At 51.0% G+C, this 22,257-nt stretch overlaps 1 protein-coding gene across 5 annotated transcripts in view; it reads left to right on the top strand.

Annotated features, from left to right (window-relative positions):
- The window catches only part of DRD2 (dopamine receptor D2), a 31,326-nt gene extending 12,929 nt beyond the window's left edge, over positions 1–18,397 (top strand). For 2 of the 5 annotated variants that reach the window (XM_064397692.1, XM_064397691.1), the window contains 7 exons: positions 7,255–7,558; positions 10,330–10,439; positions 10,826–10,962; positions 11,657–11,847; positions 13,135–13,221; positions 13,853–14,192; positions 14,699–18,397. In XM_064397692.1, coding sequence (XP_064253762.1) covers positions 7,286–7,558; positions 10,330–10,439; positions 10,826–10,962; positions 11,657–11,847; positions 13,135–13,221; positions 13,853–14,192; positions 14,699–14,892 — 1,332 coding nt within the window. In that variant the 5' untranslated portion in view covers positions 7,255–7,285 and the 3' untranslated portion in view covers positions 14,893–18,397. The remainder of the gene's footprint in view (positions 1–7,254; positions 7,559–10,329; positions 10,440–10,825; positions 10,963–11,656; positions 11,848–13,134; positions 13,222–13,852; positions 14,193–14,698) is intronic. The other 3 variants (XM_064397694.1, XM_064397693.1, XM_064397695.1) reach the window with 3 other exon arrangements.
- The last annotated feature ends 3,860 nt before the right edge of the window (positions 18,398–22,257 follow it).

Genomic DNA, 22,257 nt, shown 5'->3' with positions numbered 1-22,257 from the left:
TCCCCGCTGCAGCTGCATCAACCACAGAGTGCCCGGGGGAGGCTGGTTTATTTAAAGCCACCAGGGCTCTGCTGGGTGACTTCTGTGCCAGCTGAGGAGCCCAGGCAGGGCACGGGCATTTGCAGCAGCATCAGCAGTGCTCCCAGGTCAAGGATTTACAATGTTTTCCTCATTGCTGGCTCTCCTCCTCCTCCTCAGTGCCTGCAGACCTGTCCCCTGACTATAAATGAATAGGAAAAGGTTCTCACTCTGTCCAGCTGCTCCACACCTTCCTTGCTCTTCAGGGAGCCACAGCCAGGAACCCACAGCAGTTCTGGGCTTGCATGCAAAATAAAAAACAGTGAAACCACTCCTGGAGATGCTTTTTTTTCCCCCTGCACAAAACCCCTGAGCAGGGAAACAAAGCAGCTCCTCAAACACATTTTCCCCTTCCCTTTTCTTCCACCTTCTCCCTGCTCCAAAGAAATGATGTTATTTCCTTTGGGTGCAATATCTTTGTTGCGTTCTCAGCGGAGCCCAGCGAACACCTTGGGCACAGAAAGGATGTCAGTCTGACAGTTTCCCACGGCCCACTGGTTCCAGAATCCCAGAGCAAAGTGACACTATCCAGGGAGGCAGCGTTCTGTGCAAATTCCACTTGGACATTGATTTCTGTGCCAGGCCTTCGGAGAGGATCTGCCTGGGAGGGATGGGCACCCCTGGGCAGCAGCAATTAGCAGGAAATGTCAATTTAGCAACACCTGAAGGACAGATGCTTTGGGGACAGCAGGGGAGGCTGTTCTGAGTGGGACATGGCCCTCAGGGGTGCTGGCTCTGGTGGCTTTGGCTGCTCTTCCTTCCTGAGTTAAGCCCCAAAATCATGTCTGGAGTCCAGAGGAAAGCTTGGGCCCTGAAAGCTCACCCTGAACTCCAGGTTTTATCCTAAATGAGGCAAAACCATGGGGGGATGCATGCAGGAGCAAAGGCTGGCTGAAGTTTTGGTCCAAGGCCCCAAACCTTTACCAGGATTGGCCCTGGCAGGGTTTTATTCCTGGGAGGGTTTGCAGGCAGAGTGAAAACCAAAAGGAGATTTCCACCCTTGCTGTTTCTGAGAGGAAAAAGGTTCCAGCTGCTGCAGAGACACGCAGGGTATTGCTGGGCTGTGGACATCCCACTCCTGCTCCGTCGTGCTCTCTGCCCCATCATGGTATATTTATATTTATATTTATATTATATATTTATACTATATAATATATTTCTATTTATATTATATACTATATTTATATACAATATTTATACTATATGCTATATTTATATTTATATTTATATTTATATTTATATTTATATTTATATTTATATTTATATTTATATTTATATTTATATTTATATTTATATTTATATTTATATTTATATTGTGTATTTACTATATTATATACTATATTTACACTATTATACTATATTTATAGTAATATTTTTATATTTTTATAAATATTTAAATTATATATTTTTTAATATATTTTTAACTATATATATTTTATTGGTTAGGAAATGTCTGTGTGTGTACATGTTAAGACTTTTTCTCTACGTAGGTGCTTACATATTTTTTTTGCAGATTCTTATGGGAAAGACTTTTTGTTTTTAGAGGTGTGAACAGTTTTCTTAACAGAAAAGATTGTTGTGTTAACTGATTTTTATTTTCATGATTTGTATACACGGGAACTTACAAGCGAGCTGCCAGCTCAGCCAGAGTAGCAGGGCTTAAATTATATTTTTTAAAGTAAGGTATTAGTGAGATGTCACACCCCCAGCTGCTGGAAAAATGTTTGCAGGGAGGTTTTCTGGAGCAGGGCTGAGCAGCAGGGTGCTGCTGCACTGCTGCCACCAAACACTGCAACCTTGCAGCCCTGTCCTGCCCTTGACCCTGCAGCTAATCCATGGCTGGATCAGCTCAGCCACCCTGGAAATCTCCGGGGTGGGAATTACAGTGGCTTTGCTGCCCTTAATTCTCAAGGGAATTTGGTCCTTTTTGGGCTCTTCCTCCCTCAGACCAAGGCTCTGTTTTATCTCTGCTCAGGAACTTCAACCAGGCCAGAGCCAGGTGCTGTTTGTGCCTTTTCCCTGTGGTTTTTAATCCCTTCCCTCTCCCTTTTCCCCAGGAAAATGCAGTTTTTGGGCCGGGCAGGGAAAAGCCCTCCCTTTCCCAGCCAGCTCTTTAAGTGCTTCTTTCTTTCCTCTTCTGAGGAACTGTCAGCACTAAAATCCAAATTGCTCCTCAAAGCAGGACTGAGAGACTCACAAACCTCCTTAATGGCCACCAAGAACGCTCCCAAGTGCTGCCAGTTCCGGGGCTGGGGAAAAGAAGCTTCTTTTTAGGACTGAAAACTCCAATTTTCCAAAGCTGGGAATTTACTGAGTTGTCCATGTAGCTGCAGTTTGTACCACGAGGATGTGTACTGCATACAGCCTTTAATTGTGTGATCACACCGTTTTAATTCCTAGGTTTGGGTGTTTAAGTTTCCCTCTTTCATGCAAAATATTTGGAACTTTTCTTCTGTTTCATGTTCCCAAATTAAAACATTTAAAAAAAAATAGAAACACCACATCTTTTCCTTTGTACAATATTCAAACATTAACTTTTCCCATGATGCACATAAGGACAAAAATTATTACTGTGAAAATTGTTCTATTTAAAGAAAGAAAAAAAAAAACTCTTGAGGAAGAGAGAGAAGGAAATGAAAGGAAATGTTGATTACTTTATCCAGGGATTTTTACACACTCCCTAAGCACCATTGAGTAAATTCCTGATGAATGGACACCAGAGATGAGCTATAAATGACTCCTCCAACTCCAGCAGGGAGCTGGAACAGCCTGGAAAAGGCTGGAATTGCTGAGCCCATCTCCCTCTCTGTGGCCTTTCCCTTTTAAAGCCAATTTTATTCCTGCACTCAGAGCTCAGAAAATCCAGCACAGGCCCAAGGGGCTGATCCTGCACACTTCTCCACATCCCTGCTTTTTTTAATTTATTTTTTTTTTGTCCCACCCTGCATTTTCTGCATGGTTCTGCCTCCTCGAGATAGTTTTGCATTATGAAAGGGCAACAGGAGAGGAGAAAAAAACTGTTGCTGTATTTAGCATTGATTTTTCCCCTTCACTCTGAGTCACAGAAGCTAACATTTAATTAATTTCTGACACTTTGACAGCTCCTAAGAAGACATTTGTAGAGCTATCAAGTGCTGCTGATAGCACTGTCAGACAGACACTTTTTGAATTATCAGCTATTAAGGACCCATATGCAACAAATTTCCAAGGATTATTATCCAAATTGTTCTCTGAATGAGAAAAGCACACAAAAGCTCAGTGAAACATAAAGAAACCATTGTTCCCAGGTGAATTTGATATTTGCAAATGTTTTGCTATTTTGATCACTTACGTGGTTTAATAAATCGAAGTCACTTTTGTCTTTTATTAAGGAAATTAAGTGGCCTGGGTTTGGGGTGTCTGAGAGCAGGGCCAGATCTGCCAGTGTGGTCTTTGTGGAGATGCAGCTTGGGAAACACGGAATATTTGATCCTTCCACAAAACATGGAATATTTTATCTTTCCACAAAATATGGAATATTTGATCAATATTTGATCCTTCCCCCAAACATGGAATATTTGATCAATATTTGATCCTTTCCCCAAACATGGAATATTTGATTCTTCCCTCAAACATGGAATATTTGATCAATATTTGATCCTTCCCCCAAACATGGAATATTTGATCCTTCCACTAAACATGGAATATTTGATTCTTCCCTCAAACATGGAATATTTGATCAATATTTGATCCTTCCCCCAAACATGGAATATTTGATCCTTCCACTAAACATGGAATATTTGATTCTTCCCCCAAACATGGAATATTTGATCCTTCCCTCAAATATAGAATATTTATCAATATTTGATCCTTCCCCCAAACATGGAATATTTGATTCTTCTCCCAAATATGGAATATTTGATCCTTCCCTCAAACATGGAATATTTGATTCTTCCCTCAAATATGGAATATTTTATCCTTCCACAAAATGTGGAATATTTGATCAATATTTGATTCTTCTCCCAAACATGGAATATTTGATTCTTCCCTCAAACATGGAATATTTGATTCTTCCCTCAAATATGGAATATTTGATCAATATTTGATCCTTCCCTCAAACATGGAATATTTGGTCCTTCCCCCAAACATGGAATATTTAATCCTTCCACAAAATATGGAATATTTGATCAATATTTGATCCTTCCCTCAAACATGGAATATTTGATCCTTCCATCCAACATGGAATATTTGATCCTGGGAAGGGCTGAGCAGGGCATGAGGCCCCAGAAACGTGGAATTATTTCGGTGGGAAAGGCCTGGCCAAAGCAGCACCACCAGGAGCCACATCCACAGGGATTTGGGCCCTTCCAGGGATGCTGACTGCAGCACTGCCCTGTCCCAGTGCCTGACAACCCTTTCCATGGATTGTTTTCCCATAATATCCAAATAAACCTCCCCTGGCACAACGTGAGGCCTCTGTGAAAGGCTCAGGAGCTCCCAGCCTGGTGCTGGCATTTCCTGCACTGCTGGCTGGGTTATGGAGAGGTCAGGAATGTTTTATAAATGGAAAGGGTTCTCGAATTTGATCCCAGGTTGCTTCTGCTGGGTGGAAACCCCTTCTCTGAGTGGGATTCAGGGGATGTCCCTCATTCCAGTCCTGCCCTGCAGTGAAACCACCAGGGCAGGAGCTGAGGAATCCTCCCACACAGCCAGGAAAACCTCTCCCAGTGACCAGGAAAATCCTCTCCCAAGAGACAGGAAAAATCTCTCCCAAGGACCAGGAAAAACCTCTCCCAGGAACCAGGAAAAACCTCTCCCAAGGACCAGGAGAAACTTCTCCCAGGAACCAGGAAAATCCTCTCCCAGGGACGAGGAAAATGCTTTCCATGGGGCCAGGAAAAACCTCTCCCAGGGCCCAGGAAAAACCTTTACCAGGAGACAGGAGAAACCTCTCCCAGGAACCAGGAAAAACCTCTCCCAAGGACCAGGAAAAATTTCTCCTAGGGAACAAGAAAATCCTCTCCCAGGGACCAGGAAAAACCTCTCCCAGGGACCAGGAAAAACCTCTCCCAGGGACCAGGAAAAACCTCTCCCAGGAGACAGGAAAAACCTCTCCCAGGGCCCAGGAAAAACTTCTCCCAGGAGACAGGAAAAACCTCTCCCAAGAGACAGGAAAAATCTCTCCCAAGGACCAGGAAAAACGTCTCCTAGGTCCCAGGGAAAAACCTCTCCCAGGAGACAGGAGAAACCTCTCCCATGAACCAGGAAAAACCTCTCCCAGGGAACAGGAAAAACCTCTCCCAGAGCCCAGGGAAAACCTCTCCCATGGACCAGGAAAACCTCTCCCAGGAGAAAGGAGAAACCTCTCCCAGGAGACAGGAAAAACCTCTCCATGGGGTCAGGAAAAACCTCTCCCAAGGACCAGGAAAAACCTCTCCCAGGGGACAGGAAAAACCTCTCCCAGGGGCCAAACATCCTGCAGGTCTCCCTGCAAATATGGAATTTACATTTTCATACCCTGGCACCAGAGAGAGCCCCTAAACCAGCAGCACCCAGAGCTCCCCTCCACTCTCCACATCCTCCTCGAGCTTGGTTTGTTCACCTCCCTCAGCACGGAGGAGATTTTGTTGTCTGAATTTCAAGCTAAAGGCACACAAACCTCTGTCCCAGCAGCTGAATTTCTCTAGGGTGTTGTGACAGAACAGAGAGACAGAAAAAGTCCAGAAGCCACTCTCAGTGGGTAAAACAAGCAGCAGAGCTCCCAGATTTAGGAACTGCACAGGAATCCCATGGTTTTTTATGTTTTACATGGTTTTTTATGTTTTACCTCTGGAGGAGTTCACAGCTGGTGGCCATTGGCCAGGGAATGCTGGAGGTGTTGCTGTGGTGATAAGATTTTCCAAGGAAAAACCAGGAAAGCCGTGTTGCCAGTGCCAGGAGCTGCTGAGGGCTGTGGGGTGGCAGCAGAGCTGTCCCCACCATGTCCCCCTTCACTGTCACCTCACTGGGGCAGTGGCAGAGGCAGCACAGCCCAGCCCTGGCTGCAAAAGCTGCTGCTGTCAAGTCCCATCATTGTCACTGTTCAGGTCTAGGGGTTTAAAATTTATTTATTTCACTGCTGGAGGAAAAAAAAAAAACATATAAGGAAAAGACAAAAGAAAAAAAAAATGAAAAGAATACAGCACAAAGCCCCACGAAGCACATGGGAAATAAACAAAGTGGGTCATGGCACTTGTGCCCTGAACTGTGCACACCTAAGAGGGAGCAGGGAATGGCAGGGCACAAAACATCCCAGGCACTCTGAGTCACTGGCACAGAAACCTGGGGGTGAGCTGGCAGTGAAACCAAATTCTGCAATCCCTGCCTGGGTCAGTAGCTCTGCATCCATCCCATTTCCAGGCAAACATTTCACCAGGGCAGGGAGAACAGGGAAATCACAGAATGACCAGGTTGGAAGAGACTTTAAAGATCGAGTCCAACCCAGCCCAAACACCTCACTCAACCCTGGCACCCAGTGCCACATCCAGGCTTTGTTAAACACCCCCAGGGATGGTGACTGCACCACCTCCCCGGTCCCTGGGAATTCCCAAAATTCACAGAATTCACAGAATCACAGAATGACCAGGTTGGAAGAGACCTCCAAGATCAATGAGTCCAACCCAGCCCTGGCACCTCACCAGTGCCACATCCAGGCTTGTTTTAAACACAGCCAGGGATGGTGACTGCACCACCTTCCCATTCCCTAGGAATTATCAAAATTCCCAAAATTCCCAGAATCACTGGGTTGGAAGAGACTTCCAAGACCTTCGTGTCCAGCCCAGCCCAAACACCTCAACTCAACCCTGGCACCCAGTGCCACATCCAGGCTTTGTTAAACACCCCCAGGGATGGTGACTGCACCACCTCCCTGGTCCCTGACAATTCCCAAAATTCACAGAATTCACAGAATCACAGAATGACCAGGTTGGAAGAGACCTTAAATATCATAGAGTCCAACCCAGCCCCAACACCTCACTAAACCCTGGCACGCAGGGCACATCCAGGCTTTGTCAAAAACCCCCAGGGATGGTGACTGCACCACCTCCCCGGGCAGGTCACGAGCGAGGCAGCACAAACCTGATTTTTTTTTTCACTCTTTTCAATTTTTTTCCCCACTTTTTCATTTTTTCCATGTCCTCTCCCCAACCCGTGTGGCAGGGCGGAGCTGGCAGCTGGCACCTGGGCCCCCATGGATCCCCTCAACCTCTCGTGGTACGACGGGGACAGGAACTGGAGCAGGGCCCTGAACGCCTCGGAGGCGGCGCAGAAGCCGCACTACAACTACTACGCCGTGCTGCTGGCCCTCCTCATCTTCATCATCGTCTTTGGCAACGTCCTGGTGTGCATGGCAGTGTCCAGGGAGAGGGCCCTGCAGACCACCACCAACTACCTGATCGTCAGCCTGGCCGTGGCTGACCTGCTGGTGGCCACGCTCTGCATGCCCTGGGTGGTCTACATGGAGGTAAGGGTTTGGGAAGTGGCCCGAAGAAGGATGGGGAGGGTTTGGCAGCCTGGAAATCAGCCTTCTGAATCCTCCCCAAGTGGTTTTCATGCCCTAAATACAGGTTTTTTCGTTCCCGAAATTGCATTTTTCTGTTCCTGAAATTGTAGCTTTTTTATCCGTGAAATTGCCATTTTTTTTTTTCCAGGAGAAGGATGGGAGAGCAGGTAGTTTGAAGCCCCACTGGTGCTCAGAGTTCTAAATGATGCACCAGAAATTCGGGGTCAAGAGGGAAAGGACCCCAATTTTGTGTTCAAAACTCCACCATGGGCATCACACTGAAACCACATGAAATTTGTGGAGGTGGAAGGGACCCACAAGGATCATTGAATCCAGCAATCAGGGGGAAAAATAAATAGCAATCAAGGCCCTGCTTCTGAAGGGCTGCAGGAAGGCAATTGTGGAAGCAGGATGGGAATCCACAGCTTTATATCAAAATATAAGGGGGAAAAAACCACTTTTCCCAGCTCAGCCTTCAGCACAAACCATGCTGAGTGTCCAGTGAGTTTCCAGGCACTCAAGGGAGGGATGATAACACAGGGAGGAGAGCAGGGGAAGGAGGGATCACCAACGAGCCCAGAAAATCCTGATGCAAAGCACAACAAAGCCACTGACATAGCAGGGCTGTGAGAGAGCACAATGCTAATTATCACTGAGTTAATGATTGTTTTCGTGGTGCTGGAGCCTCTGCTGAAGTTCATTAATGTGGCCACAGGCTGGTGGGAGGCAGGCACTGTCTCTGGGGCTTCCATCTCCTTCTGCTCTTCCTTTTCCACCAGTTTGAGCCAGAAGCTCGTGCTGGGAGAAGCTCCTGCTCCCTCAGGTCCAGCCTGAAGAACCTCTCAGACCCTTTTGAATTTTAAGGCAGAACAAACCACAAATGAGGCAAAATTCTCTCCCTTTTCTGGGCTCACGTGCAGGGCTGGTCAGGAACAACAGCTGCCTCATCTGGGACAATTCTCTCCAGGTTTTGTGTCACAAGCTTGGCCTAAAACTCAAAATCAAAATGAAACACTTGAAAAAAACCCAGCCTTGGTGCAAGCAGATCTTTTACCCCCAAATTCTGGAGGTTTCTCCAACACAAATGAAAGCACCAAGAGAAGGAACTGCTGAGTTCCCAGCTTCCCCCAAACCGTGCCCTCGGGAAATTGGTTTCCCAGAGGTTTGGATCTGGCTGGAAACCTTTTCCTTTGGGCAAATTCTCCTCAAAGTTCCTGATGTAACTGTCTCTTAAGTGCTTTTTTAATCACTGAGTATTCATCTGTCACTCAGGCTTCAATGCAGTCATTCTCCCTTCTTTATGCTGCCTATGGTTATGTATATCAGAGCAGAAATAACTGAAGAATAGATATCTTATTCATTCTATTTTCAAATGCAGTAGGGCTCTATTTTTGTTAGAGGGAAATATACTTTTTTTTCATCACATGTCAAACACAGCAGTCCGAATAATTGCTATTAAACTTAATTGGCAAAGTTCAGCTTCAACAGCAAGAGAAGTGAAGAGAAAAAAGGCTACTGGTGCCTGGAAGTGTTATCATTAGTTCTTTGTCTTTAGCACATCGTGTGGAGTGTTAAAGGCTTTCACTCTGAATTAAGCTCATTTTGTTCACCAAAAATAAAAAAAGGTGAGGAATGCCTACCCCGATTTTTTAATCTAAGAAATGAAGGGAAGCTCTTGCTTGTCTGCTGCTGACCTTTGCTGGGTGTAATTGGAAAAACTGTCTGGGAAAAAGCTGTAAGTAAAATTAGAGGTGCTTGGGAATCAACATGAATGTATTTCCCTCCTCATTCTGCCTCGAAATGCTTCAGGGAGCTGTTTAAGCTCCTTTATCCTCCCCTGTGGGGTGGAGGAGCCTCGTGCTCCCCGGTGGCACTGGAATGTGAGCCCAGCCTTGTGCTGGGGCTGCCCAAACCCACAGAGAGCAGGAGAGGCAACCACAGCAGCCCCTTGGAAGGGGCAGAGCTCTGCCTTTGACCCAGCACAGCCCCAACCACCCAGCAGCCTCTCCAAACCCTGCCAAACCCTCCTTCGGTGCCCTACCAGCAGCCCAGCCCCTGGGATTGCTCTGTAGCCCTAGAGAATTGATTACTAGCCCCAAGGATTGCTCACCAGCCCCAGAGATTGCTCACCAGCCCCAGGAACTGCTCTCCAGCCCCAGGGATTGTTCGGTAGCCCCAGGGATTGCTCTCCAGCCCCAGGGATTGCTCTCCAGCCCCAGAAAATGCTTTCCAGCCCCAGAAAATGCTCTCCAGCCCCAAGGATTGCTCACCAGCTCCAGGGATTGCTCACTAGCCCCAGGGTTTACTCATTAGCCCCAGGGTTTGCTCACCAGACCCAGGAATTGTTCACTTGCCCCAAGGATTTCTCTCCAGCCCCAGGAATTTCTCAACAGCCCCAAAGGATTGCTCTCCAGCCCCAGGGATTGCTGTCCAGCCCCAGGGATTGCTCTCCAGCCCCAGGGATTGCTGTCCAGCCCCAGGGATTGCTCTCCAGCCCCAAGGATTGCTCACCAGCCCCAGGGATTGCTCTCCAGCCCCAGGGATTGCTGTCCAGCCCCAGGGATTGCTCTCCAGCCCCAAGGATTGCTCACCAGCCCCAGGGATTGCTCTCCAGCCCCAAGGATTGCTCTCCAGCCCCAGGAACTGCTCACCAGCCCCAGGGATTGCTCTCCAGCCCCAGGAACTGCTCTCCAGCCCCAGGAACTGCTCACCAGCCCCTTCTCTCTCTGCAGGTGGTGGGGGAGTGGCGGTTCAGCCGCATCCACTGCGACATCTTTGTCACCCTGGATGTCATGATGTGCACTGCCAGCATCCTCAACCTCTGTGCCATCAGCATTGACAGGTGAGGGCTCCGTGCCACCAGGCTGTGCCAAAGCCAGGGTGGCAAGTCCCAGCCACCTCTGCGTGGCCACATTTTACCCGGGACTCAGGGGCTCGGAATCAGTGGGAGTTCTCTGAAGAGCAGCTTAGAGGATCTCGAGGAGCTGTGAGCAGGGAGCTCTGTCAGGAGGCACAGAAACGCTGCTCCTGGGGCTGCAGATGGAATTGCTCTGTGTCCCATGGGTCTGGCACTTTTTCTACTCTGGAATGGTGCAGGGGTGTCGGTGGGAAGGGTGGGAGGAGAACTTCATGCTGAGCTGACCCAGCTCACCCCTCCTGGTGTGGCTGCTGGGACACACAGCCCGGGCAGTGGCAGGGTGACAGCAGCCTGGGGGTGTGTCCCTGCAGGTACACGGCCGTGGCCATGCCCATGCTCTACAACACCCGCTACAGCTCCAAGCGCAGGGTCACCGTCATGATCGCCGTGGTCTGGGTGCTCTCCTTTGCCATCTCCTGCCCGCTCCTCTTCGGCCTCAACAACACAGGTGAGGGCTCTGCCACCTGCAGCCGCCTCCTGCTGTCCTCCCAGGCAGCCAGGAGTGAAGGTGGGATTGGGTTGAGGTGTGTTGGGGGTGTTCTGTCCCCCTGCCACCTGCAGCTGCCTCCTGCTGTCCTCCCAAATAACCAGGAATAAAGGTGGGACCAGGTTTGAGGTGTACTGGAAATGTTCTGTCCCTCTGCCACCTGCAGCTGCCCCTGCTGTCCTCCCAGATAGCCAGGAATGAAGGTGGGATCGGGTTTGAGGTGTATTTTGGAAGTGTTCTGAGGTGTATTTGGGAAGTGTTCTCTCCCACTGCCACCCCTCGCTGTTTGCACGCTGGCTCTGGGTCTGTTTCATCTCCAGCTGCTCCAGAGCAGGGTTTCACACTCACCAGGACTGGGGTGATGCAGAAGTTCACACAACACCAATCTCTGTTACCTTAACATTTGTCCACTACAAGTTCAAAACCCTCCCTCTATTAAAACACACAAAAGGGAAAGCCGTGGGACGAAACCTTCCCCGAGGCAGGAGGGAAAAGGACTGGTGTTCAGGCAGCAGTTTCCTGGGAATGCTGGTTGGATACAGCATGGGATCAGCAGGAGTTTTTGGGGGTGACGTGCCTCCCTCCAGCCCCGGGGCAGCCAGCACCGCGACCCCCTCAGCGGGGCGCGCCCACCCTGCAAGGCTTTCTCTTCCAGACGAGAAGGAGTGCATCATTGGCAACCCCGCCTTCGTGGTGTACTCCTCCATCGTGTCCTTCTACGTGCCCTTCATCGTCACGCTGCTGGTGTACGTGCAGATCTACATCGTGCTGCGGCGGCGCAGGAAGCGCGTCAGCACCAAGCGCAGCAGCCACGTGCTGGACTCGGACACGCAGGCCCCCCTGAAGGTACCAGCCTCTGCACGCTGCCCTGCCCTGCTCCCCCTGCCCCACGCCACCCAGAGCTCCCGAAGGTGGGTGCTGTGGTGGGTTTGGGGTCCCGGCTGCACATCCCGGGGTTCCCAGCTCGCTGGCTGGGGCTCCTGGGGCCTCGCTGGATCTCAGGGGTGTTTGCAGCAGCAGAGCTGCAGCAGGAGCTGCTGCACTAACCCCGAGCATTGCCTTGGGCTGGGCTGGGGTAGGCAGGAGGCTGCGCCGTTGTGTGGGTCAGTCCTGCAGGATCACAGAATGGAGGAGTGGTTTGGGGCAGGAGGGACAGTAAAGCCCACGGGCAGGGACACCTTCCACATCCCGCGTGGCTCCAAGCCCCATCCGACCTGGCCTTGGACACTGCCAGGGATGGGGCAGCCACAGCTTCTCTGGACACCCTGTGCCAGGCCTCCCCACGCTCCCAGGGAGGAATTTCTATCTAATATCCAATCCAAACCCACACTCCTTCAGCTTAAGGCCATTCCCTCGTGCCCCACCACTCCAAGCCCCTCTCCAGCTCTTGTGGAACCCTCCTTTAGGCTGTCAGGTATCCCCAAAGCTCAGTGGCAGTGCCTGGGGTGCACAGCCTCTGTCAGGTGTCCCCAATGGCAATGCCTGGGGTGCACAGCTCCTGTCAGGTGTCCCCAGTGGCAGTGCCTGGGGTGCACAGCTCCTGTCAGGTGTCCCCAATGGCAATGCCTGGGGTGCACAGCTCCTGTCAGGTGTCCCCAGTGGCAGTGCCTGGGGTGCACAGCTCCTGTCAGGTGTCCCCAAGGCTCGGTGGCAGTGCCTGGGGTGCACAGACTCTGTCAGGTGTCCCCAATGGCAGTGCCTGGGGTGCACAGATCCTGTCAGCTGTCCCCAAGGCTCGGTGGCAGTGCCTGGGGTGCACAGCTCCTCCCTGGGAAGGACAGCTCTGCAGGACCAGCCCGTCCCTGCAGGAGCTGCGTGTCAGGGAGCCCAGCTGGGCTGTGACTCCTCTTGTCAAGCAGGGCTCTGGCAGCACAGGCAGCACAGCCAGGGCCGTGCTCCAGCTCCAAACCGTGCTGCCTGCAGAGGAGGCAGCGACGCAGGGACACACAAACACAGCAGAGCTTCGTGGCCTCCATCCCTGCTCCTCCAGCGCAGTTCTCCATCAGTTCTCCACCCTGCTCGGCACCTCAGCTCCTGATTCATCCCTTTGTATTCCCACGTGCCTCCCTTACCAGCTTCCCCTCCCGACCCCTCTCTGCCTGTGTAACCTCTGAGCTGGTGCTTGCCCCTTAGGACAAATGCACTCATCCAGAAGACGTCAAGCTCTGCACAGTTATTGTGAAGTCCAATGGGAGCTTCCAAGTTAATAAGCGCAAAGTGGTGAGTGTTAAAAGAGAAGTGGGAGCTTTCCAGAGCCTTCAGCCTTCCCCTTCTCCCTCAGGACACGAGGTTAATTTATGTAGGGTGGGAGAAAAATAAACCTCAGAGCAAAGGTTACCGTTCAATCTCAAAATTTAAATAGTCTTCCCATTCCTTGGAGTGAAGCAGGGGGTTTAAGCTCACAGAGCTCACAAAGCCAGATTAAGCTCACCGAAAGATCAGCTCTAAAAGCCACGGCATTTGAACATTTTTGTGCCTTTGATTTCCTTCTCCTCTCTGTTATTTAAATCTTGGACTGCATTGGCTTTGTTGGGTTTTGGTTGTCGATTCCATTTTTATCCATTTGCATTCTGAAAACCTGAATAAAATCTGTAGAGAGTGGAGACAGCGTCTCCCCCATTTCTGAGCCTCTTTGTGCCCAAAAGGAGAATCCTCCAGTGCAGCTCTGTCCATCCCACCTGCCCAGAACACCCAAACACAGCACAGCCCTTTCTGCAGGCGCCAGGCAGGGAGGGAGACGAGGGACTGACTGTTCTCCAGCATCATCCAGCTTCACTCTGTAAGGAATGCTCGTTGCTCCTCTCTGTGTATTTACCTGTCATTATGTTGTGGACATTTGATTCTTGTCCAGGAGGCAGAGAGTCACATAGAAGAGATGGAAATGGAGATGGTGTCCAGTACCAGTCCCCCTGAGAAAACGGCCCTCAAACCCACAGCACCAAGTAACCACCAGTTGATTGTGCCAGTTGCTTCTAATCGGGGCAACAACTCTACCCTGCAGGCACCCCTGAGCAGCCCTGGGAAGGTGGAGAAGAACGGCCACGCCAAAGAATCCCACCACACAGCCAAGGTCTTCGAGATCCACTCCCTGCCCAACGGCAAGACGAGGAACTTGCTCAAGGCCGTGATCAGGAGGAAACTGTCCCAGCAGAAGGAGAAGAAAGCCACGCAGATGCTGGCCATCGTGCTCGGTGAGAGCGTGCCCTGGCTGCCCTGGGCTCCCTGCAGAAATCCCAGTGCCCGTGTGCCCTGCAGGCTGATTTCCCAACCCCCTGAGAACCCATTTCCCGTCACACATGAGAGGAGAGCAGGCAAAGGGCTGCCCAGGGGAGGGTCCCTGCTCCCCAGCCACGCACAGCTGGCAGTGCTGCACTAAGGGTGCCCAAAGCTGCCCCTCTCGGGGGCATCTGAGCTCCCAAAATGGGGGAGAGCTCCTGGGCTTGCTGGGGCAAAAGGCAGCAGAGCTCAGCAGAGCTGGCACCCTTGAAGGGCAGAGTTTCTGCTGTGTCTGGGCTGTTCCACGAGCAGAGGAGTTCTTTAGTACCAGGGCAGAACGCAGACCAGGACACTGAGCACGCAAACACAAATATATTCCTCCAGGAAATAAATTCCCCTTCCACCAAAGAGAGCCTTGCTGAGAATCTGCCCAGCTTTCAGCAATCAAAACCCTCCTCTCTGCTTTTTTTCCCCCCCCCAGGTGTCTTCATCATCTGCTGGCTCCCCTTCTTCATCACTCACATCCTGAACATGCACTGCGACTGCAACATCCCGCCGGCCATGTACAGCGCCTTCACGTGGCTCGGCTATGTCAACAGCGCTGTCAACCCGATTATCTACACCACCTTCAACATCGAGTTTCGCAAGGCTTTCATGAAGATCCTCCACTGCTAAAAGTCACAAACAGCACCCGCATTTATTTTTTAGGAGCGCAGGGGGGAGAGGACGCGATGCCATCCACGCGCGGCGGGGCAGCCGGGGAGGGGGCTGGAGCTCTTGAGCTGGGCACGGCGCGGTGCCCGAGCGCCTGCTGGGCATGCAACGAGGCGGGAGGGTCTCTCACCCTGCTGGGTGACCTCTGGACCGGTCCCGAGGGCGCTTTTCAGAGCCACCCCCGCGCTGTGTTGGAAGTGGAAGCGCAAGAATCGAGGCGCTCTCGCTCGGTTCTCGCCCCTGGCCACCCGGCCTGGACACGGGGTGGCCACGGGGCCAGCAGGACGTGGCGCTGGGTCAGCGGCACAACTCTCACCAAAGACAAGGCCATCCCTCCCGCTTGGAGCAGGAGCCAGCCAGGGCCTCTGCAAGCTCCGTGCAATAGCTTTGCCTTCACCTCGAGCTGACTCACCCGGTGTTTAACTGCTGAAGCCTTCGGAAATTACATAAAAAAACCAACCCAAAAAACTTTCAGAGGTCCCCAGGCGGGTCGAGAAGGTTCTGCCACCCACAGACCCTGCAGCAGTGTGAGCCTACAAGCCATGGGTGGAAGGGAGGAGGGGGCATCAGTCTCACGTCAAACCATGTGTAAATAGCAATGAATAGGAGGGATTTTGGAGCCCCAAGCCAAAAAAAAAAAAAAAAAGAGATGGAGAGAGAAACTCAAGGAGTGGAACCCTGTCTTGCATGGTGTGCATCCAACAGGACCCCCTCACCTCCCATCAGTGATTTCTGCCCACCAGCATCTCATGTCCAGGCTCTGCCCAGGCTGAGAGCAGGGGAGGGGTGGCAGCGTGGTGAATGTACAGACACGAGGACACTGTGCCAGGGGAGGCACCCGCAGCCCCAGGGGCACCCTGAGCACGCCAGCCAGGCCAGGGCTGGCTCTTCTCACCTAAACCAGGGGCCCCAAGGAGCACCTCGGGTCTGATTTGCCTCTGTCTCTCCCCAGGGAGTGCAGAATAACATTGTGCCTAATTTAAATCAACAGTCAAGGAGATAAAACTGTGCATTTTGGAAAAAGCCAGAATAAAAAGCCAAGAAAGCCCCTGCCTGGACCAGCTCCTGTGTCCAAGCTGGACTCTGGAAAGGTCTGGAAGTTTCCAGCATCCCTTACTCTCTGCTATGTATTTTTCCATGGATTTTAGGAATGGAAGCCCCACAAGAGCATCATTTCACCACGCTGAATCTGGCACTGCCAAACCCACGCTGTACGTGCTGTTTGTACTCAGTTCACATGACATTTCGCAATATCTCTGTAAATAAAACACAGCAAGGTGAATAAAGCGAGGTGGAAATAGGTTTGGCTAGAAATTCCTGCAGGATGTGGAGCAGCAGAGGGTTGCAATAGCCATAAACAGGGGCAGGCTCCCAGGGTGCAGTTTCCTGCTGTTTTCTAAAGGAGTAAAAACACAATTGGGAGAGCAATAGAATCCCTTTTTTCTCTATGCAGTCTGTGGAATATTCACTCCATTTCTGCTTCAGATGAGGTGGAGATCTGGCAAGGGTTCCTTTAATTCCCTGGATTTCCTGTATTGCTAACAGAGCACTCCAGCTCTGAGGCAGGAGGAGATTACACCAAGCAGCTCTAGCACATAATCTCAGCTGCTTTCTAAAATGGAAGCAGCAGTCCCACCTTAATCCACAGGTTTCTGTTCCAAACCTGGCATTCCTGGGATGGGCTGGCATCCAGGGGTTTTGATTTTCAGCCCACAGCCTTGTGTCACATTTGAACCTGGCTCTTCACAGCTGAAAACTGCAAAATTGGGAACGCCAACTCGAGAGATCTCAGGCACGCACGAGCTGTTCTTTCTTCCCCACAGTTTTCACCAAACAAATTCACTCAGTGATGGGAATCACCTCAGACTTGTAGCCAATAGTCACAGAATGATGCAAGGTTTTGGGGCAGAAAAATAGCAACAAGTTACTGGTCCATCTTTTAATGTATTTATAAGCAGAAAGATCCATTTGACTTGGGGAATTAACAGGTGGGGAGTTGAACAAAAATAGCAAAAATTACATATATAGACAAAAAAAAAGCTTTAAAGCATTTGGAAGTTGCCATAGGTGATGTTTGCCCTGTACTAAAGGCTGGCGTGAGCCCTCAGGATAAGTGGAATAATAATATCCCTCAGGATAACGTGGAAAATATCTTCACTTTGTGCCATAATTTTACTTTGTGTCCAGTTTTAACCCGAGGAAAATCCTCATTCCAATGCTGTGTACCTCGCTCCCAGATTTTTTTTTTCTGAATCCAGAAGCAGAACCTTATAGCTCAACCCACCTGAACCACTACCTGAAAAACTCTTCCAAAATGCCACGGAGGGAAAAAAAGCTGCAGGAAAAGCCTCTGTCCTTCATGTGGAGCAAAAAACCCAGGTGGGTTTTTTGGATTTTGGAACAGGATGGATTTCCCAGAGCTGCAATACTGGCTGTGAGGAATCACCTGCAGCCCACCCTTCACCCCCAGGACACTTGAAGCTGCTCCTTCCTCACACTCCAGGCTAAATCGTGGGAATGTGAATGTCCCCAGTGCCCTTGGGAAGGTGGCAGTGCCAGCTCTGGCCGTCTCTGCAGCAGGTTTTCCTTCCCCACAAAACTCCTGCACTTCCAGACAACAAATGAAGCACTTTGAAAGCCAGGACTGAGCCTTCCCCTTCTGCAGACAGCACCAAAGTCATCCTCACCTCTGGCTTCCCACGGAGGGAAGCAGTGCCAGGAGCAGGGGCAGAGTGTGCTGACTCCAGGAGAACCTGGGAGCTGTTTCTGGAATTCCTCAGAGCCCATCCTGAGTCAGGGACTTGGGAGCCTCTGCCACAGCTCTGAGCCTGGCAAACCTCGCTGTTCCTTCCACCCTGGAAAAAAACAAACCTCTGCTTCCCCGAGGACCTCTGCTGGCAGGACGTGCTGGTGTGGGAAGGGCACTGAGCTGGTTTTTAAAAACACCTTAAGCAGAAGATTTCATTTCTCTGTTCCTCCAGAACTCCAGAGCCTTGCTCTAGCCCCTCTTTTGGGATTCATGATTTATAACTGAAGCTTTCGTTCTGCTTATTGAGTCTTCCTGTTCCTGCTTTCCCTCCCTGTGATTCCCAGCTTGCTGAAGCCCTGGCTGGGGACCTCTGCACCCCCAAAGAGGTTTGAATTAAAAGCCAGTGAATTCTGCCTGCACTGTATTTGCTGCTTGCCTGCTTGCTCCCACTCCACAGAACTGTTAATCTTCCTGGCTGAAGAGTAAATGAACTCCGGTAGGTCTAACCAGCTTATCCAATCCTGCTGAAATAAAAAATAATAATTAAAAAAAAAGGAAAACAGGAAAAATAAAGCCACTACCTCTTGTGGTGAAAATCTCCAGTGCAACCACGGCTCCCCAGGAGTCAGGAATGTATAAATGCCCATCACAGGTACGTGTGACACCAACCAATGTCTTCATGCAGCTCTGTCATTAAATAGAGACTTGCACAAGCCACCCTGATGTCGATCTGCTTGTTTTGTTCTGGTTTACTCTGCGTGAGGCTCCAGGGGCTGTGGTTCTGCTGCAGAGCTCAAACACGCAGAGGAAAAGCTGCCCTCACATGAGATTTGCCTTTTTCTGGCTTGCTTTTCAAATTATTTTCCTTTTTCCTCCCTTACCCCTGTCTATCCTTGAGAGTTCTGGTGTTGGCCTTGCCTGCAGCCACGAGAATCAGACACGAGGAAGGGAAGATGCAGAAAGGCACAGACAGAAGGGAAATGGTCTGAAATCCCAGACAGGAGTGGGCTGGGAAGGGGTGGAAGGCAGAGGTGCCCAGCTGGATTCATGCTGGACAACTTGATCAATTTATTTTGGAATATTTTAATTTACGTTGCACTGTTTTCTCAGGCTACACACTCAGGTTTGGTGTTTGTGCAGGTGGAGCCTCAGCCAGGCTTAATCAGCACTTTTAAAATAAAGATTCTTTTCTTTATATAAAACAAGAAGGAAAAATAGTGCAAAGAAAATCCCTCCCACTGCTGGGAGGGAAGGAAGCTGTCTGTCCATCTCTAAGAACTAACATGCTAAAATTTCAGTTTAATGGCATTTCAAATCCAAAGGTTTACCCAGTTTTGACCCAACACAGAATAATCCCTGCCCCGAAGCCCTCCGTTTGTGCAGAAACCAGAATCTGCAGAACTGCTGAGTTCAAACGAGGCTGAATTCTCCCTGGTGGATGATTCACCTCAGTGCCACCGTGAAAATGAGAGAAAATGAGGAGCTCCAGTGCCCCCTCCCCTCCCAAACACACAGAATAAACGATATTTTCACATCAAACAGGACACACCAGGCTGTTTTCAGCCAGTCTGCCCTGAGCCCGGCAGGATCAAAGGCTCTGAGCTTCACCCTTACAGCCAAATTTCATTTCTAAGCCTGTGGACAGAAGCCATTGACAGCACCCGAAAGAGATAAAAGGAACGATCTGCCCATCTCCTGGGGCTCTGAGTGAGTCCTGCTGCTCCAGGTGAGCCCTGACACATCCCTGGGTGTGCTCTGTTCTGCACAGCCAGGGGAAAAAAAAAAAAAAAAGACAGAGAAAACCAGTTACTCTTGTTAAATTAACTCCCTCTCTTTAATCAAAGCTTCTTTTAATAATTCCAACTGCTCCCCCAAGCCTTTCTGACGATTCCAGCCTGTCTGCTTCATAAAGAGCTTTTGACTCACAAATAACAACTTTCTTCACCAAAGAAAGAGCGATCACAGTGGACTAAACATAATCACGGCGTCATGAATAATTAACAGACCTAGGAATGCCTTTAGAGAGACTTAAGAAGGCAAGCAAAACCCTTTAACAGGAGAGGAAACCATGGTGCCTCCCCAAGCTGCCATGCTGGGCCCGGGAAGGAGGAGTGGGCTGATGAGAGGGAGCGAGCACATTTATCAGGGCAGCTCTGCCTCCCTGCTGCCATCCTGCCTGCCTGGCACGCAATCAGCCGCAGCCCTGATGAGCTGCCAGGGCTCACCAGGTGCCCCCAGCTCGGCTGCAGCATCAGTGCCAGGCTCGGGGAGGGAGGGAGCAGCCCGGCTTTGTCCTTGCCCTCGGTGAAAAGCAGTTTTTCCTGGTTTTACCTTGGGTGAAAGTTGGTGGGACATGCCAGGGAGGTGCCAGGGGAGTTGGTGGCACACGCCAGGGGCACGAGGTGTGGCAGAACTGGCACCAGTGCATGGGCAGCTGGAAAATGGGATGTGCAAGGGATGGGGTTCAGCTGCTGGCCCTGCGCTGGGGAGGGTCCTCAGCTCAGGATCAGCAACCAGCCCCCCGAGCTCCTGGCACACACACTGCTCTGTGTGTGACCCTGCAGGAACAGCAGGGAGCCTTCATCCCCTCCATCACCCCACGGCCCATTCCAGAGAATTCCCTGCTGCCCCTGAGCCCCTCTGGGGCAGTCACAGCTCCTGTGGGGCAGTCACAGCCCCTGTGGGGCAGCCACAGCTCCTCTGGGGCAGCCACAGCTCCTGTGGGGCAATGCCACAGCTCCTGTGGGGCAGCCACAGCTCCTGTGGGGCAGTCACAGCTCCTGTGGGGCAGCCACAGCTCCTGTGGGGCAGTCACAGCTCCTGTGGGGCAGTCACAGCTCCTCTGGGGCAGTCACAGCTCCTGTGGGGCAGTCACAGCTCCTGTGGGGCAGTCACAGCTCCTCTGGGGCAGCCACAGCTCCTGTGGGGCAGTCACAGCTCCTGTGGGGCAGCCACAGCTCCTGTGGGGCAGCCACAGCTCCTGTGGGGCAGTCACAGCCCCTGTGGGGCAGTCACAGCTCCTCTGGGGCAGTCACAGCTCCTGTGGGGCAGTCACAGCTCCTGTGGGGCAGTCACTGCTCCTCTGGGGCAGTCACTGCTCCTCTGGGGCAGCCACAGCTCCTGTGGGGCAGTCACAGCTCCTGTGGGGCAGCCACAGCTCCTGTGGGGCAGGACCTGCCTCAGCTCCTCCCCTGGAGCCCGGAACCCTTGGGCTGGGGAGTTTTTAAGGATGTGGCCAGCTCCTGAGCACAGCCTGCCCCATCAGCCTGAGCTCAGGAGAGCAGGACAGAGCAGGCAGGCACCACCCAGATCCTCCTCCCCTGGCTGGTGTTGTGGGGTTTTAACTCTGCACACGGGGCAAAAATACACCCGCAGGATTCAAGGGTCCTCATGGCTGTTTCTGCTTCTTATCTGCATCCAGCTGTTCCATAAATCCTTCTGAGCTGTGTGCAGGGCAGATGGAAAGGGCTGCAAACCTCACCTGGCAGAAAAGCAGGTCAGAGCCTCAGCCCTTGTCACTGCATCCAATGGTTCCTGACAGCCGTCGTTAGTATTTATTGAACAGTGCAGCCACAATGCTGATTTTTTTTATTCAGGCCGCGTGAAAAAAAGCAAGAAAAGCCCAAACTGACATCAGCCAGAAATGGAATCTCGTCTCCAAGTGCTAACAGCAACACAGGGAATCTCTGAGCAGCTCCTGAGCGCGAGTTCAGAGAGCTCTGTCAAATCACCAGCTGGAAAATGTACAAAGCTTCAGAGGGAAACCCAGGAGCTGCAAATCTGATTGAACAAGACAGGTTATGAGCTGGGAGCTCGTCTGTGTGAAGAAATGGGCAGTCAGTGCCAGGCTAAACAAATCTGTACATCTCCTCTGAGCACCTCCCTCCCCCTGGGACAGCTCCTGTCAAACACAAAAGTGACTTTGAGCTGGCACCATTCTTTGAGTTTGCTGGGAAAAAATAAAACCAAAAACCAGCAAAGATGGCAGAGCAGCTGCTGGGGGTCCTGCAGAGGGGTCTGTGCTCACAGCAGGGCCAGCTCTGTGTGTGACGAGCTCTGGGGAGGGCTGAGCCCACCCTGGATCAAATCCACGGCATGGGACGATGCCACGACAGCAAAGAGTGACGATTCTGTGACATGAAAGAGCTGAGCTCCTGCCTCTGCCTCCCTCTGGGCCGTGGGCTGTGTTCCCTGCGAGAGAATGATGGAAATGGGAGGGTTTGACCCAGAACGGAGCTGGGGATGGGCCCCAGCACCCCTGAGGGGGCTGGGAGCAGGGACAGGGGTGTGAGAGCTGAAATGAGGGCTGGGGGACTCCAGGCAGCCCCTCCAAATGCAGTTTATTGTATCCGAGGTGTCACAGCAGCCCAGGGTGTGGGGGACAGAGCCTGTGCAGGCCTGGGGACCTTTAATTTTGGTTACAATGCATTCTATGCTTTTCTTTGCTGAGCATCTTCATACAGAATAACCAATCTATACCTTAACCTTTACCTATAGCCCATCATAACTACCACAATTACCATATTCATGTCACTATTCTCCAATCACTCAATGTTAGTACATTACAATTGAAGCTA

This window comes from Passer domesticus, chromosome 23, assembly GCF_036417665.1.
Source record: "Passer domesticus isolate bPasDom1 chromosome 23, bPasDom1.hap1, whole genome shotgun sequence".
NCBI classification, from domain to species: domain Eukaryota; kingdom Metazoa; phylum Chordata; class Aves; order Passeriformes; family Passeridae; genus Passer; species Passer domesticus.
This window is presented reverse-complemented; position numbering and strand designations above follow the sequence as displayed.